Genomic DNA, 14,492 nt, shown 5'->3' with positions numbered 1-14,492 from the left:
CGAGGGAGCGCCTCGTTGTCGTGCATGTCCAATCTTTGTGTAGGGCACTGTGGTGACGTAAAACAGAGTATAAAGGGGAGGAGAGTTGTGGTTTCCTATCCAGAGACATCAGACAAACTTTTTCTAAGTTTGTATTTCCTCTTCGACTTTTAATGGAATATTATTAATGGAATATTTTAAAAAATGGCGATATCAAATCCTCCATGTTTTTTAGGGCGTACAACCTGTATCAGTCCTGGCCAGCATAGGCAATGGGAAGAACCATGAGACATGCAGGCAACTGTTGAGGGCAATCAGTTGCTCCTTCCTGATGGCGGCAAATGACAGCCCAAACTCCCGTCATCCGTGGCCATGCTGGAACCCAACGAGATCTGAAGGGCCGCAGTTTACCCACTGCTGCGATAGAGCGACAGCCAGTCCTACGTTTTTGTCATAAGTAACGGGACTTACACTCCCTTATACGTGCGCAAGAGATTGCAGGTCAGTGAGAAGAGTGAGAGGATTTCCACGTCGGTGTATATTGTGCCTTCTTTTTTTTTTTTACACGTGAACCGTGACGTATGTGGCCTCGAATTGGGGCGCTGTCACGGAGACAGCCTCCCATTTCTCTTGTGGGATTCCTCCCGTGCAGAGAGGGCGCTGTTGGGCCCTGTCCATCGCAATCCCTATTCCAGCAGGAATGCGCGGAAATGATAGAAAAGGACTCGGCGGAAACGCGGAGGAGGGGTGGTGGTGGTTGTCGTGGGTGTGTCTTAGCTGTTCATAACAACGGTCCGGTCGTTCTAGGCGAACGTCTCTTTTGAAAGTGCCCCGGGTGAGAGTGTTGCTCAGGATTGTTGCCTGATATGAGACTGCGCAGGCGCAGCGGGTGCGAACCGCGGGCGTTTGAAAGCCGATCGGCTGCCAGACTTAGCGGGGTGGAGGCGTCGGTTGAGGCGGGCAGGTAACCGGAGGCGGGCGGTGCCCCCGTGGGTGGCCGGCGGGCCCACCGCCGACGGCGGCAGACAGCTCCGCAAGTTAGAGCTGAAGGGTTCCTCCCCTCACGGTACGGAGTTTCGGTACCATCCTAGAGGACCCTCTTCCCTAAAAACGGAGATGCTGAGCGAATAATATAGCTCACAACAACCTGGCGCCATTCGGATGTTTTGAACTACAACTCCTAGTATTCATGGCCGTTGTCTATGCTGGCTGGAGCTTATGAAAGTTGAAGTCGCTGACTGCTAGGTTTTATTATATTGTATAGTTTGCCTTTTTTTTTTCCTTGCAAGGAACCCGAGGTGGCTTACATTTTTAAAATATTCTCCTTTGCATTTTATCCTCATTACAGTCCTGTAAGGTAGGTTAGGCTGAGAGTCAGCAACTGGTTCAAAGTCACCCAGTAAGCTTCATGGTTGAATGGGAACTGGACTTTGGATCTTCTGTGTCCCAGTCCAATACAAACCATCTCAAAGACTTCCTGGCTGTATGCTGTCTCTAGTAGAGAGTGTGCTCTTCTATATCAGTTGTTGGGAAGCATATGTGGAAGGGGGCTATTGCATTTATATCCTTTTTTGGGCTATCTCCAGGCATCTGGATCTCCACTGTGGAAACAGAATGGTGAATTAGACAGGCCTTTGGTTTCATGCCGAATGCCTTGTGCTACTGTCAATAACTTGGATGAGAACAAAGCCCTATCTGGTTTATCACTCTGTCACAGCCTTTCCCAACCTGGTCCCCTGTTGGTGTTTGAGTGCAAGAACTGGCATTTAACTTGCTTGTTAGAGAGGTAGAAGTTCCCCTTATAGCAGCCATGATGATTCTTTTTCAGCAGGGCTTGTCCTTCTATCTGCTTACTGAGTCTATCCTTAATAATGCATTCAAGCAGCTTACCTAGAACAGCTGTTAAGCTAAACAACCTGTAATTTTCCAGATCCCCCTGGATCCCTTTTTAAAAATTGGTGTTATGTTGGCCATTTCCCAATCATCTGGTACAAAGGCTGATTTTAGGACATGTTAAATATTTGGTTAAAAGGTCTTCATTTTCATGTTTGAATTCTCTGAAAACTCTAGAATGGATACCATCTGTATCAGGTAATTTATCGATTTTCAGTTTATCAGTAAGGTAGAGAATTAAATCTATTGTCACTACTATGTGCCTTAATTCCCCTGACTCCCTTCCAGGATACATAAACTTAGGAACAGGTAGGTGCTCTGCTGTGAAGAATAAAGAAAAAAATCATTTAGCTTCTCTGCAATCTCCCCCTCCCCCCTTAGTGCTCCTTTAATTCCCTTATTGTCCCATGGTTTAACTAGTTCTTTAGCTGCTTTCTTCTGACATATTTAAAGAATTATTTATTGTTGACCTTGATGTTGTTACCAATATGCTCCTCAAACGATTACATTACTTCTAAGTGTCTGCTTGCTTCTTGTTTGTGCAAGCTTGTTGTCATTTTTTAATGGACAAGATCTCTCTGTCTAGTGCTAAAAAGACAGCTCCTCCTAAAAGTTAGTTGCCCACGAGGGCTATATAAGATCTAGTGATTGGCAGACCCATCAAACCATGGTTCATAGCTTAAGTCCAAGTATTAATTTCCCCTGTCACATAGAATGTTTTGGTTCCACATATATTGAAATGTGTGTTATCAATGAACAGAAATATATAATGATCAGCAGGCAATAGACCATTGTTAACTGCTTATGACTTCCTTATGCAAAGGTCCAGAAACACCTAGTATTCGCAGCTGGCTTGAGAAACATCCTTCCTTTCTTTTTATCAAATTCAGATGTGAGAGTCTTGTAGCTGGTCAAAATGGATCATCCCACAGTCAGTTTATGGGTGAAGATGGAACCTTTCATTGTGGGAGCCTTGCAAATCTCACCACCCTCCAAGTTTAGCATGCATTACCTTCGAAAAATGTCAACTTATGTCCGGATGCGTTCTGGCGAAGGCTATTATCCATGCCTTTCTTGGCCTATGTGGCGGCATATTGCTTGTGGGAAGCTGCAGCTGAACAAGGATCTGGCTTGGCTTTACTTTGAATTATTTGACAGTCTTGTTGAACGGACGTCACTGGAGCAATTTGAATGGGCAGAGGTCATGTCCAACTGTTCAACTGAGGAAGAGCTAGAGAAGCAAAGAAATAAGGTATGAAATAGCATTTTCAATATTATATAATCTGGTGTATGCTCTTCGCAGGAATCTTATTGGGGCTGGGTTTTAATGCACAGAACAATAGCTTATTTCTTTCTGTACCTCATGTGGGTGTGGGGGTGTATCAGCCACTCTGTAACATGCGGTTAGGTTGATTTAAGCCCACTGAAATTGGCACTACTTTAAAAGAAGTCAAGCAGTGGTCTGCCTGCATTTTCCATGCTTTACTGCATTAACTTGTTGTTGACTATAAAACAACTGTCCCTGCTAAAGAATATGATTCTTAATTTTCATTTTCAAAAATTAAACTTCTGTTCATCTCTCCATAGTTATCTGTGGATACTCTTCAGTTCCTACTGTTCCTTTATATTCAGCAACTAAACAAAGTCTCCTTGAGGACATCTCTGCTTGGAGATGAGTGGCCAAATCCTAAATCTAAGTCTTACAGTCTGACTGGAGAATCCACGAATCAGATTAAGGTATTGCTTTGAACTACTTTTTAAGTGTCAGCTGTCTTCCTCCTGTTGAAGCAATCTGTAAGTTTGAGATTAGAAGGGAAGCAATTGAAAAAAATTGAGGTTAGCTCATAAAAATACAATGCACTTAAGGATATCATTTGACATCAGTTTACATTTCATGTAAGAAGTAGTCCTTCTGATAAATATTTAAAATGGACTATTCTGGCATGTCTTAGTTCAACAAAATATTTCTTAACATAAAATTTCTCTTGTGATGCTTCTAACAGTTGAGTCTGTTGCAAGTGTTGCAAATATTGGTAAAACATTCATGTATCTTAAATATCTATAAAATAAAAAAATAGTAATTTCACTTATTTGTACATACATTCAGAGTAGAGCATTTGAAAAATAATGAACTGATCTAGGGGAAAAAACAAAGGTACAACTTTGCAGTCAAACCATCATCCAGTATATGATGCATATGCCTAATTTTTGGTTAAATTTTTGTCTAGATTAGCCTTTGATGTGGTATCTGGGCATGCTGGCTTGGGATGATGGGAATTGTAGTCTAGCACAACTTGAGGCCACCAAATTAGGGAAGGCTGAGCTAGTGAGAACTAAATTTATAGCTCTTTCCCTCTCAATGAAGACAGCCTTACATATATACTGTAAGTTGAGGAGTACTTTCTTATGCTCTGTATCAAATCCCTTTGCTGTGCAATTTATGTTTGTGTCTTCCATATACAGGGAAAATGTTGATGAGCTTTAGGGTATTAAGAGCATTTAAATTTCTGTCATTTTTTAAAGTGCTTGACTGTTACATGATGATCAGTTTGTAGGAAAACTGAACAGGAGCTCCATGATTCCTTTTACATTTGGATGGCTAGTTGCAGTGGGTAGCAAATGAAAGAGAACTGAATGAAAGAACGATTTATATTGTGTTGAGCTATTGTGAATGAATTGTACATGTTAGGATTTTGATTTTATGAAAACTTGTCCTGTGTATGATTGATTCTTCTTGTTGTTGTTGTTTTTTTTTTGTTGGTTTGATCCAAGAATTGGAATGACAACTACCACCAAGAATTTGTCCAAAACCATCTCCAGGATCTATTGGAACTGTTATTGGACCCAGATCAGCTCACTGCTTCCTCTCACTCCACTCACAGTAGTTTGGTTTCACCTGAAGCTGTTCGAGCACTCAGCTTCCTTATTGAAGGGTCTGTGAACAAGAACAGGACTGTTCACCGTCTGCACGAGCTTGCACTTTGGCAGCCGCTGCATGCAAGGAGTGGCTTTTCAAAGATCTCCAAAGCCTTCTGTTTTTCCAAGCTTGAGTCCTGGCTGAGGGCTTGTCTTACTGAGAACCCATTTGGCACATCAGCCTGTCTCAAGTCCGGGAAGAAACTTGCATGGGCACAACAAGGTACAGGTACCTCTGGGGTCTGTCTGTCACTCTCCAGAACTCAGTTTCCTGTATTGCAGCGTTCTAGGTCTTTTTGGCCTACATAACTCCCACCAACTTGAGCAAGCATAGCCAATGGTGAAAGATTATGTGAGTTGTGGCCCTTCTGGTGTTTTGGCTTATAAGTTTCCCACCCCTGCTATGCTGTAAGAAAGCATCTGTTAAACAATTGGACAGATTGCTGAATTTTCAATGTTCTTCTTTCCCACCAGCCAAGTTTTCAGGTTGGAGAAGGAGCAATAAGTAGTTGCTTCTGGTGGCGCTGCTCTGGTCATGTCTTTATTGTCAGATGTTTTAGCTTAAAACTGATGCCCTCAAGTATGAAAGCCTATTTGGTGTTTTACTTTAGGTGCTTAAATGGCAGCACTCAAGTCAAATTTGTTTAGCAATAACAGTGGGTATCAAGTTTGTGCAGGGTTTCAGTCCAGTAACTCATAAAGACTGATCTTGGATTTCCCAGCTCTAAGTCTCAAACCTTATGTTCCTGACCATGTTGCATTTATTCATACCAAATAGTATGTGCTTGTGTCTCTTCCTTGCATAATGCAGGCAGTTTAGGTTAAGCTGATATCTCTAAGTATCCTCTCTGTTAGGAATGGTAGTACATTTCTTATGTTAAGTTTGTTCTTTATTGTTGTACTTTCTAAGGACATAGTAAAACTTTTGTGGCTCTCTTGTTCTTTTGTCATATGTGGGGAATGCAACTGTTCATCTAAAGTCATATAGATTTGAGTCCACTGATGTTGTTATCAATTGGAAGGAGGCTACCAGTATGTTTGCCTAATGTGTGATTAAAATGAAGACTTCTTAGTGAGATATTTTACCATATGGGCAGTGCGTAGCGCCAAAATGTGCTCCTGCTATTTCCATTGGACTTGTAGGGCCCATTGCCTGCACAACAGGAGCTAGTGTTTCTGACAGTAATTCCTGAAACAAATAGAAACACCATTCTAAAATTGGAACTCTACAAGGATCTTGCTACAGAATCTGCCAGCTTTCTGTGGTGCTAGTGATGGGTAATATTTCATAATTTCAGTAAAAATGAAAGACTGTAGAAGTGCATATTACTTTGAGGAAATATATTGGTTATGCATACATAAGGTCTATTTATGTATTCTGAGGCTGTTAGAGTGAAACTTGCTGTTAGATGTCATGGGGAACACTGGCTTACAGAAACACTTTAAATATCCCGCCCCCCATGTTTAATTATTCTTGCAGTTGAAGGAACAACCAAGCGAGCCAAGATAGCCTGTAGTTCTCATATGGTCCCCTCAGCCCATCGCATGGTTGTGATGAGCCAAGTTTACAAGCAAACACTGGCAAAGAGCTCAGATACGTTAGAAGATGCTCATGTGAGGATTCATCGCTGCTGTGAATCATTCATTTATTTGCTGTCTCCACTGAGGTGAGTTAGTCTTCTCCAGTCAACCTTTCGACCTCATTTCAAATGTATGTGACTTATTCTGCTTTGTTTCCCCTCTGCTTTAATTTTGTTGGATTCCCCTCTCTTTCAGATCTGTGACCATAGAGAAGTGCAGAAATAGCACCTTTGTGCTGGGCCCGGTAAAGACGGTCATTCATCTCCATAGCTGTGACAATGTCAAGCTTATTGCTGTTTGCCATCGTCTGTCTCTGTCGTCAACCACCAGCTGTACCTTGCATATTCTTACCCCAACTAGACCGCTCATCTTACTGGGCAACCAGACATTAACTTTTGCCCCCTTTCATACCCATTATCCAATGCTTGAGGACCACATGGGCAGGGCTGGCCTGGCTACAGTGCCTAACTACTGGGATAACCCAATGTTGGTATGCAAAGAGAACTGTGACGAGAATGTGTTCAGACTCCTTCCACCCGCTGAATTTTACCCCTTTGTTGTTCCGTTTGAAATGGAAGGAGACACAACAGAAATACCTGGTGGGCTGCCACCTGTGTACCAAAAGGCACTGAGTCAGCGAGAACAGAGGGTACAGATTTGGCAGAAGACTGTGAAGGAGGCAGGCTTGACAAAGTAAGTAACAGCTTTCTTCACATTTAATAGCGAGTATGCTAATTCTCTGTGACTGACTTCTACAACACACTTCATTTGTACTTTTAAGCAAGTCTGATTGGCTTGTATTAACATAATAAAATTTTGAGTTAGAAAGTCATGGGCTGGATCTGCCTGGAAATGGGGAGGGAGGGACAGTTTCAGTGGGCTCCAGAGTATCGGCGAGCATTTTGGTACTTGTAGATACCATGTTTGAGGTGCCCAGGAATTTAGCACTGTAGGCTTAGGATGCAACACTCCGCTTGCTTAAGTCGCAAACTCCTACCAAAAGCTCCTGGGGGATTTTAGCAGTTGTATGACTTTATTCTGTCTAAATGTTCAACCTTCATAAGTTCATTCTCTTTATGATCTGTTCGTTGTTTTTAAGATCAAAGTTCAAAAAAATTTTTTTTTGCTCTTTTGCTGTTCTTTTTGATTGTCTAAATGTGAAATATTTATCTTCTCTTTTAGCAAATTATGTAATTATATCCAAACAGGGAGAAAAATACTTTAAATGTTGCCACTGGTTTTTCATTACTTGGATTGAAAAACAGTGAGGAAGTTTGGCATGGGAGCTTTGCTGTACATTTTGAAAGGATGGTGAAGTCTTAATTTGGTCTTGCAGGCCTTTGGAGCAGGTAGTCTAATATCCTTTATCTAAGGTACTCTGCTGACTTCATGTCTTTGCACACACTTAAAGGGCAACCCTATAGTAAGTTTAGACAGAAAAATGCCTACAGTTCCCAGCATGCCCCAGCCAATATGGTGGGAGTTGTAGGCCTTTTTCTCTGCCTAAAGTTGCATAGGATTGAACTTTTATTCTTAAATGTTTTTAACACTGTAAGCCAAGTCAGATGCTTGACCTCAGCCATGTGACCTGATAAATACTATTTAAAAGTATTTAAATCTTGGAAAATAAAATCTGCATATCCTTACCTAGACTTAGAAGCAGTGTGCCTGCTTGAATACGTTCTTTCATGGATTGGTCTATGGATGGAAGTAGCTCTCATTTGTCACCAAAGAGAAGGCTTGAATAATATGAAAATGAGTTGAATTGTATATGCTATGTGCTAATATTTTGGTTTCAGGCAGCAGAGGAAAACATTCCAGGTGTTGGTGGAGAACAAGTTCAATGAATGGCTGGTCCACACAGGCAGACATCAACAGCTTGACAGCCTGGTGCTTCCTGCTGCAGGAGCTAAGCAGGCAGCAGGATAGGAGTCCCTTTGAAGTAACATCGTGGTGAGTTCAACGATTCTGTGTTCCCTACTGCATTTTGAAAAACCACTACCTTTTGTTTTGTGCCAGTCTCTGGGAGAGAAAAAGACAAAAAGGAAATACTTCTTCATAGTGCATAGCTGAACTGTAGAACTTGCTATCACAAAACATAGTGATCACTGCCAATTTTGAGAGCTTTTAAGAGCTGATTCATGAATTCATAAAAGATGGTTGTCAGTGGCTACTAATGATGGCTTTTTATCATTTCCAGGATCAGAAACAGTATGCCTCTCAATAGCTGTTGAGGAGCATGGGAAGGAGGCTGCTATTGTACTCATGATCTCCTTGTGGTCTTCCTACAGGCAACTGGCTGGCCACTGTGGGAACAGAATGGTAGACTAGATAGGTATTTCATTTCCTCTAGCATGATGGTTACGTATGATCAAATGGGTACACTCATTGCCCTTATGGATTAGATTAGGTCCAAATGTTTACTTTAGCCTTCTCCAGCCTGGTGCCTTCCCAGTCTGTTGGGAATTAAAGTTCAAAGCATCTGGAGGTCACCATGTTCAGGGAGGTTGCCAAGGCTCCATCAAGCAATCAGTAAGTTTAAAAGGTTTAATTGGTAGTGAATCACTTGAAGGCTTTAGTTTTTAGAAATACTTTTATTAAAAAACCAAGCCTCTTCAAATTGCACATTATATAGAATTAACAATGCACTATACTGGATATTAGCTACCTTCTGTTAAGTTTGTATTTCTTGGAAAGTCATTCAGACAAGGTGTCATACTCTAATACCAGCTTGTCAATATTCTATCAACGACACATCCTGAATAACTCATTTCTCTTTCTGATTGTTGAGATCTGCAATTCGCAAGTTATAATTATTTCATGGCAGAGTTCCACTGTTTTTGATTGGACTTGATGCCCTTCTACAATTTTTACCCCCAGAATTCTGATAGGCTTAGGGAAGAGTGGTGTCTTGTCCCTGGGTCTGAACTTTAGAATTGGAGGTTTTGTTGGTTCAGTATGGTTCCAAAGCTCAGCAAGAATGCGGTGTCTTGCCCTTTTCCATTTAAGAGGAGCTCAGGGGCTCTTCCTCATCATTGTGCTCAGCTTCAGGGATGTATCACTGCTGTCACACAGAGCTGCTGAAGAGGAGCTCTCAGTGTGGGCTGGGGCAGGTGGTCCTAACTTGTTTAACAGAAAGTTTACCACTAAGTACATTTTTGGTCCTAGTCCATTCTTGAAATCTCTGTATTGTCTCTCTTCTGTCTATATTCATTGCAAGCTCCTTGTTTTTCCATTGAAAGCTTTGCCACATGCTCTACTGATTTTTTGTTTCCCCTTTTTCCTGCTGTTCTTCACAACCTCTCGTTTGTGCTTCCAGTTTCATTTTCAAAGTATAAGCAATGCCTGTCTGTGTCACTTGCTTTCCATCAAGTTACTTCTCTTTCTTTCAGCAAATTCTCAGCCAGTGTGATGCCACCTCAGTTTCACCTTCTGCTCTTAGTTAACTGTCTTCCAACTTGGTGTTCTTAGTCTTGTATCAGTGGTTGATCTTGTACATCATGCTAAGCCACCATGACAGTAAACCTGCAAAACAGTCAACAGTACTTTTGACAGAGGGCACGTGGCTGCTTGGCATGGCTTCTTTCATGTGCAGTCCTCCTGAATGTCTGCTCTTAGCATCTATCCTAGCTACCTTTTGGGTTCCAACCTCTCTCAGATTATTACATTCCTGACAGCCAGGAGCTCCCTCTCCTGACAGCAACATAGCTGTCAAATCTGCAAGTTACAAAGCACAAAATATTCCTGACAGAGAAACTCCATCAGTCCCAAATATAACCCCCTTTCCTCCCAGCCCTTTCTTCATATTTGTAGACATTGAATCAGTATTTGTTAATTTTTGGTTCTTCAAATTTACATGAATTGGATTACTTTTTGTTTCCTTTGGTCCTTCACAAGCACACACATCCACAGGCCCACAGTTTACATTCTTGAATTGAACCATCATTTATTTATTTAAAACTTTTTTAGACCATCCGGTTACTGAAGTCTTGGGATGGTTTGACAATACAAATATATATATATATAACAACAGCCGATAATGCAATACACAAGACATTGATATCTTGTTTGCACATCTTGAAATGCTGTTTGTCAAGTTCATTTTCTCATATCATCTTGAAATACCAGCTGTCAAATTCCTGGTTCACCTGGATGCTTGCCTTTACTGTAAATTCCTAAAGGGACAGCTAACTAAGATGGAGACTTCTGCTGCAGTTGTAATTACTGTGGCAATATGGAATGGTTATTCCTGTTTTGCACATTTAACAGTTCATGCAATATATGAATATAATAAAATAGAAAAGTGTGCCATGCAGTAGCCCTGTCAAAGCGCATATTTGCATACTTGTGCATGACCAGAGGAAGAAAAATCCAGCAGGTTTGTGTGTCACTCTAATCCTGCAGTTATCCATGGTGACAACCCACTGTAACTTATCAAGTGTGCGCCAAGTCATGGGCTGTGTTCTTACATCACAGCCAATACTCAAGTTGAACATGAATTGTGTGTGAGCTGTTGTTGTGTCATGGGTTGTTGTGTTGTATGAACAGAGCCATGCTAACAAGCTGTGCTTTATTAACCATGAACAACCCACAGATGAACTCATGGTCTGTTGCAGGGTCACAAGCTATGCATTGTTCCTGATTAACTGTAGTTTGTTAGTGTGACTGGGTTTGCATGGTCTCCTTGGTACTTCATACAGTACTGGCAAATAGCTGCTGATGCTTAATAGGCATAGTATTATAATTTCATGCTTCATTTAGTTCTTACCTGTATAGATTTAGTTGTTTATGGGTGGTAAACTAAACTGAGCACTTCCCCCCATAATTAGATTATTTCCATGTGTTTTATAGATGCCATCTAAAGAACTGCTACTATAGGGTCAGAAAGTTTTAGGTTTGTTGATTACTAGATTGAACAAATAAAAATTTGTCTGCTTTGTTACAGTTGTGGAGTTGCTCTCTATCCAAGTGAAAGTGTCTTCTCTTCAATGAATTGGGGCCAAGCTGGTTAAAAGCTCCCATGGCACTGCCAATGAATTTGATTGAAGAAATTCGGTTGATGAATTTGATGAAATCGGATTGCAGTCATTGTCAAGGAACAGATGGGCTTGTTCTTCCTGTTCCAGCTCTGCTCCTTTCCCAGGAAGTCATCCTGTTCAGGAAGTCAGCCAGGACCACACTTCTGTCCATGGCTGAAAGTAAAATTAAGATGTGTAGCATGTGTAAGTGTCCACGGAAAAGGAGTTACTGAGAAACTAGGGACAAAGTTCTGGCTACTAAATGAACCTTTCTTCTGATATTAATTGAACATTGATTATATAGAGTCATGAAATGTATTTTTATAACAGTTGTTAGCACTTCAAGTATGACAGTTAATCAAATTGGCACAATTCTCTGTGTTGGTCTTTTTTATTTCCTTTTTTTCCAGATTTTATTGAATGGTAATGTAAATACTTTTTGGAGACAGTAGATTGGATCCAGACTTAGCTATACTAAGAGCCAGACCCATTGGTTAATCACACTCTGAAATATTACTTATCCAAGGAGTATTTTTTTTACCTGTATAAAAGCAATGCTGCTCAGTCACCCTCTCCCTTAATATGCTTTAATGATATAACAGAATAGAAATGTTCATCTCCCTTCACAGAACAGGGTCAGTGTCAAGAGCTGGCATCTCCAGACATGTGCGAAGGCCTACTTCTCAGGAGAGAGACCTCTGCCAGCTGCTAAAGCCTGCTGACTTTGTTGCTGTTCCTTGCTAATACTTTCTGGTTCAGCAGACTACTTTAGCTAAACAAAATTGGTTTGCATGATGCAACACAATTTACCTGCAGTACTGTTGTGTCCTGCCAGGCACCTGTAGGCACCTAGTTTCTTGTGTCAACCCAGGCAGCAGGGGGGTTTTGAGGGCTAGGGAACATGATCACTCAACCACTAGCTTGTTTATGAGTCCCTGAGGGTTATCTAACCGCAAAGCACCCCTAACATCTGAGATGTATGCCATGACAAATGATGCACGCGTAGGTGTCATGTAAAAATAGCACCTGTGGGTGCGTGCCACAGCACAAACCTTGCGGGTGTATTAATCCACGCTGAGCTGTCATGTGCAAAAAAGCCCAGTGACAGGAACAAGGAAAAGAAGCAGCAGTTTTGTGTCTCAGCTTGTAGATCATGTTAAAGAGTGGAGCAAAGAAATGGGCAGAACAAGAGCAGTGAGAATGAGGTGGGGCCATGCAGTGCATCGTGTTCACGGTCCCCTCAATACTTATAGCTGGCCCTGGATATGTATTTGTGAATCCATAAAGCATCCTACCTTGTCTTTTTTCTGAAGAGGTAAAACAGTGACAGAGTCCAGGTAAAGGTTTTTAGGGAAAGGAAAGACAAGAACATGAACAGTGTGAAGGAATAACAATTAGCAAAACCTAACAACAACTGTTATGTACTGTTGCCCCTTGTAAATGGAATAAAGTCCTGTATACTCTTATAAGTACCTTTAAACTCACATTTGTGACCAAACATGTTTACTGTTTTCTTGAAGCAAACTTAGCCTCATATTTTCATCTTTACATGTCAGCTTTTATACAAGGTGGGAAAAATAGTTTCTGTACTGTGTTTAAATTGGCACACTAATCTAAATGACATGATTTAAACAAAAGTAGCATAGATTTTTACTTATTCCAGTAATTACTTTCTGAAATTTGTGTTCCTATTCAAAGTAAATGATATCAAGCTCCATTTCAGAGTGGGGAAAATTATCCAGGGGAGGTTTTTATGTAGTTGTCTTTCAAACCACCCAAACCAGAATTATTTTGGTGCTATGCTTCGCATTTAAAATGACTTCAAAGGATGCACGCCTAATTGGTCTAATGCTACAAATGTCAGCTCTCATTAATTCACAGCAATGCAAGGGCTATGTTAAAAATTTCCATTTGCAATGTCATATTTATAGTGGCAGAGACTTCTCCAGTTTGAATAATTTCTCATATTTGTAGAAGAGGATTTGCTTCAGGTTCCTAGATTTAGTTTTGCAGAGTTGTGTCCAAAAGCTACACACTTAATGCCCAAATATGCTGAAGATAGCACACAGAATCCCCATGTCATATTCTGTTACTAAGCCAGTTCCATGATGTTTGAAAGTTTGTAACCCTAACTGTATCCACCACCACCACCAAACAAATTCACTATTTTCACAGCAGTTTAAAGTCTTCAGGAAACAAAAGATATTTGAAGAAGGCTTTGCGTCAATTACAATAACTATTCTGTATTTCATACAGTGCAAATAGGCTGCTAGCCATGGTGTCTTTTTTTGACATAGTAATGAATCTCCATGTTGGAAAAACCTAATAGATGAACTAGAATTAAGAGAGAAGATAATCTCAGTATGTGAATGCTTAAGGCAGTAGGATATTGTGTATGTTTAGGTTCCAGTTATGTACAAACAGGAATGAAGAGGCATGCAACCCAACCATAACAGTGCTTTTGCTGGAAGAAATCCCATTTGTTTCAAAAGGGCTGTCACTCTCAGCCCCCGCCCCCGCCTTTACCATTTTGAAATTGACGCAATCATGCGAAAAAGGCATGGCAGTTTTTTTGGTACATGGGTTTGAATTCTCTTAATTCCCAACAATTACAACAAGGTTCATTTAGTAGAAATTTTCTTTCCATTGAATGGGAGGAGGATGGGAAGGTAAATGATCCAGTGAAGAAAATATTTTTTGCAAACAACTGTCTTGCATTCTTCAAAACATTAGATGCAGGCAAGCAGTTTGCTGAGAATTGTGTTTTTGCAAGCTGGAAAGTAAGACAGTATAAGTATTTACAAGTGATTCTTGAGGGGTAAATAATCCTGATTTAGCAATCTTCAAGCAGAGCAATCCTATCATTGCTGTATAGCATCTGGAGGATCATAAAGTGTGGTCAGAAAAATGCTCCAACCTCATAGCTGGGGATCTGTGTTCAGATCCTCCTCCTCTTTGCCTTGCAGCCTGTGCAGAAAGCACCGTACCAGCTTAATCTTTAAAGCTGGAAAAACCAAACACTGGAGCCCTAGTATCAGCCCACAAATGAGTTAAACTAGTAGGCGAGGAGCAGGTGAGTGCTGTTTACTGATAGACTTGTATGTC

The 14,492-nt window shown here is 40.9% G+C and overlaps 1 protein-coding gene across 4 annotated transcripts; it reads left to right on the top strand.

The window, feature by feature from the left end:
* Positions 1–94: 94 nt before the first annotated feature.
* TBCCD1 (TBCC domain containing 1) lies at positions 95–12,885 on the top strand. 4 transcript variants are annotated; one of them, XM_044434364.1, is made up of 8 exons: positions 95–480; positions 2,763–3,124; positions 3,460–3,609; positions 4,645–5,017; positions 6,269–6,455; positions 6,565–7,062; positions 8,169–8,322; positions 11,315–12,885. In XM_044434364.1, exons 2-7 carry the CDS (start codon positions 2,789–2,791, stop codon positions 8,296–8,298), a joined length of 1,674 nt encoding a protein of 557 aa, XP_044290299.1. In that variant the 5' UTR covers positions 95–480; positions 2,763–2,788; the 3' UTR covers positions 8,299–8,322; positions 11,315–12,885. The 4 variants fall into 4 exon arrangements, with proteins under 4 accessions (XP_044290299.1, XP_044290322.1, XP_044290311.1 ...); XM_044434387.1 differs by having other exon boundaries at positions 97–480; positions 4,645–5,011; XM_044434376.1 differs by lacking the exon at positions 95–480 and adding an exon at positions 775–814.
* Positions 12,886–14,492: the final 1,607 nt, after the last annotated feature.

Source organism: Varanus komodoensis, unplaced genomic scaffold (genome assembly GCF_004798865.1).
Source record: "Varanus komodoensis strain SLA01 unplaced genomic scaffold, ASM479886v1 scaffold1, whole genome shotgun sequence".
Taxonomy (NCBI): Eukaryota; Metazoa; Chordata; class Lepidosauria; order Squamata; family Varanidae; genus Varanus; species Varanus komodoensis.
This window is presented reverse-complemented; position numbering and strand designations above follow the sequence as displayed.

Coding starts and splice junctions, on each gene's coding strand:
- TBCCD1 (XM_044434364.1), top strand. CDS start 2,789: ATGGATCATCCCACAGTCAGTTTATGGGTGAAGATGGAACCTTTCATT. Junction 3,125..3,459: donor TAGAGAAGCAAAGAAATAAG/GTATGAAATAGC, acceptor ATCTCTCCATAG/TTATCTGTGGATACTCTTCA. Junction 7,063..8,168: donor AAGGAGGCAGGCTTGACAAA/GTAAGTAACAGC, acceptor TTTTGGTTTCAG/GCAGCAGAGGAAAACATTCC.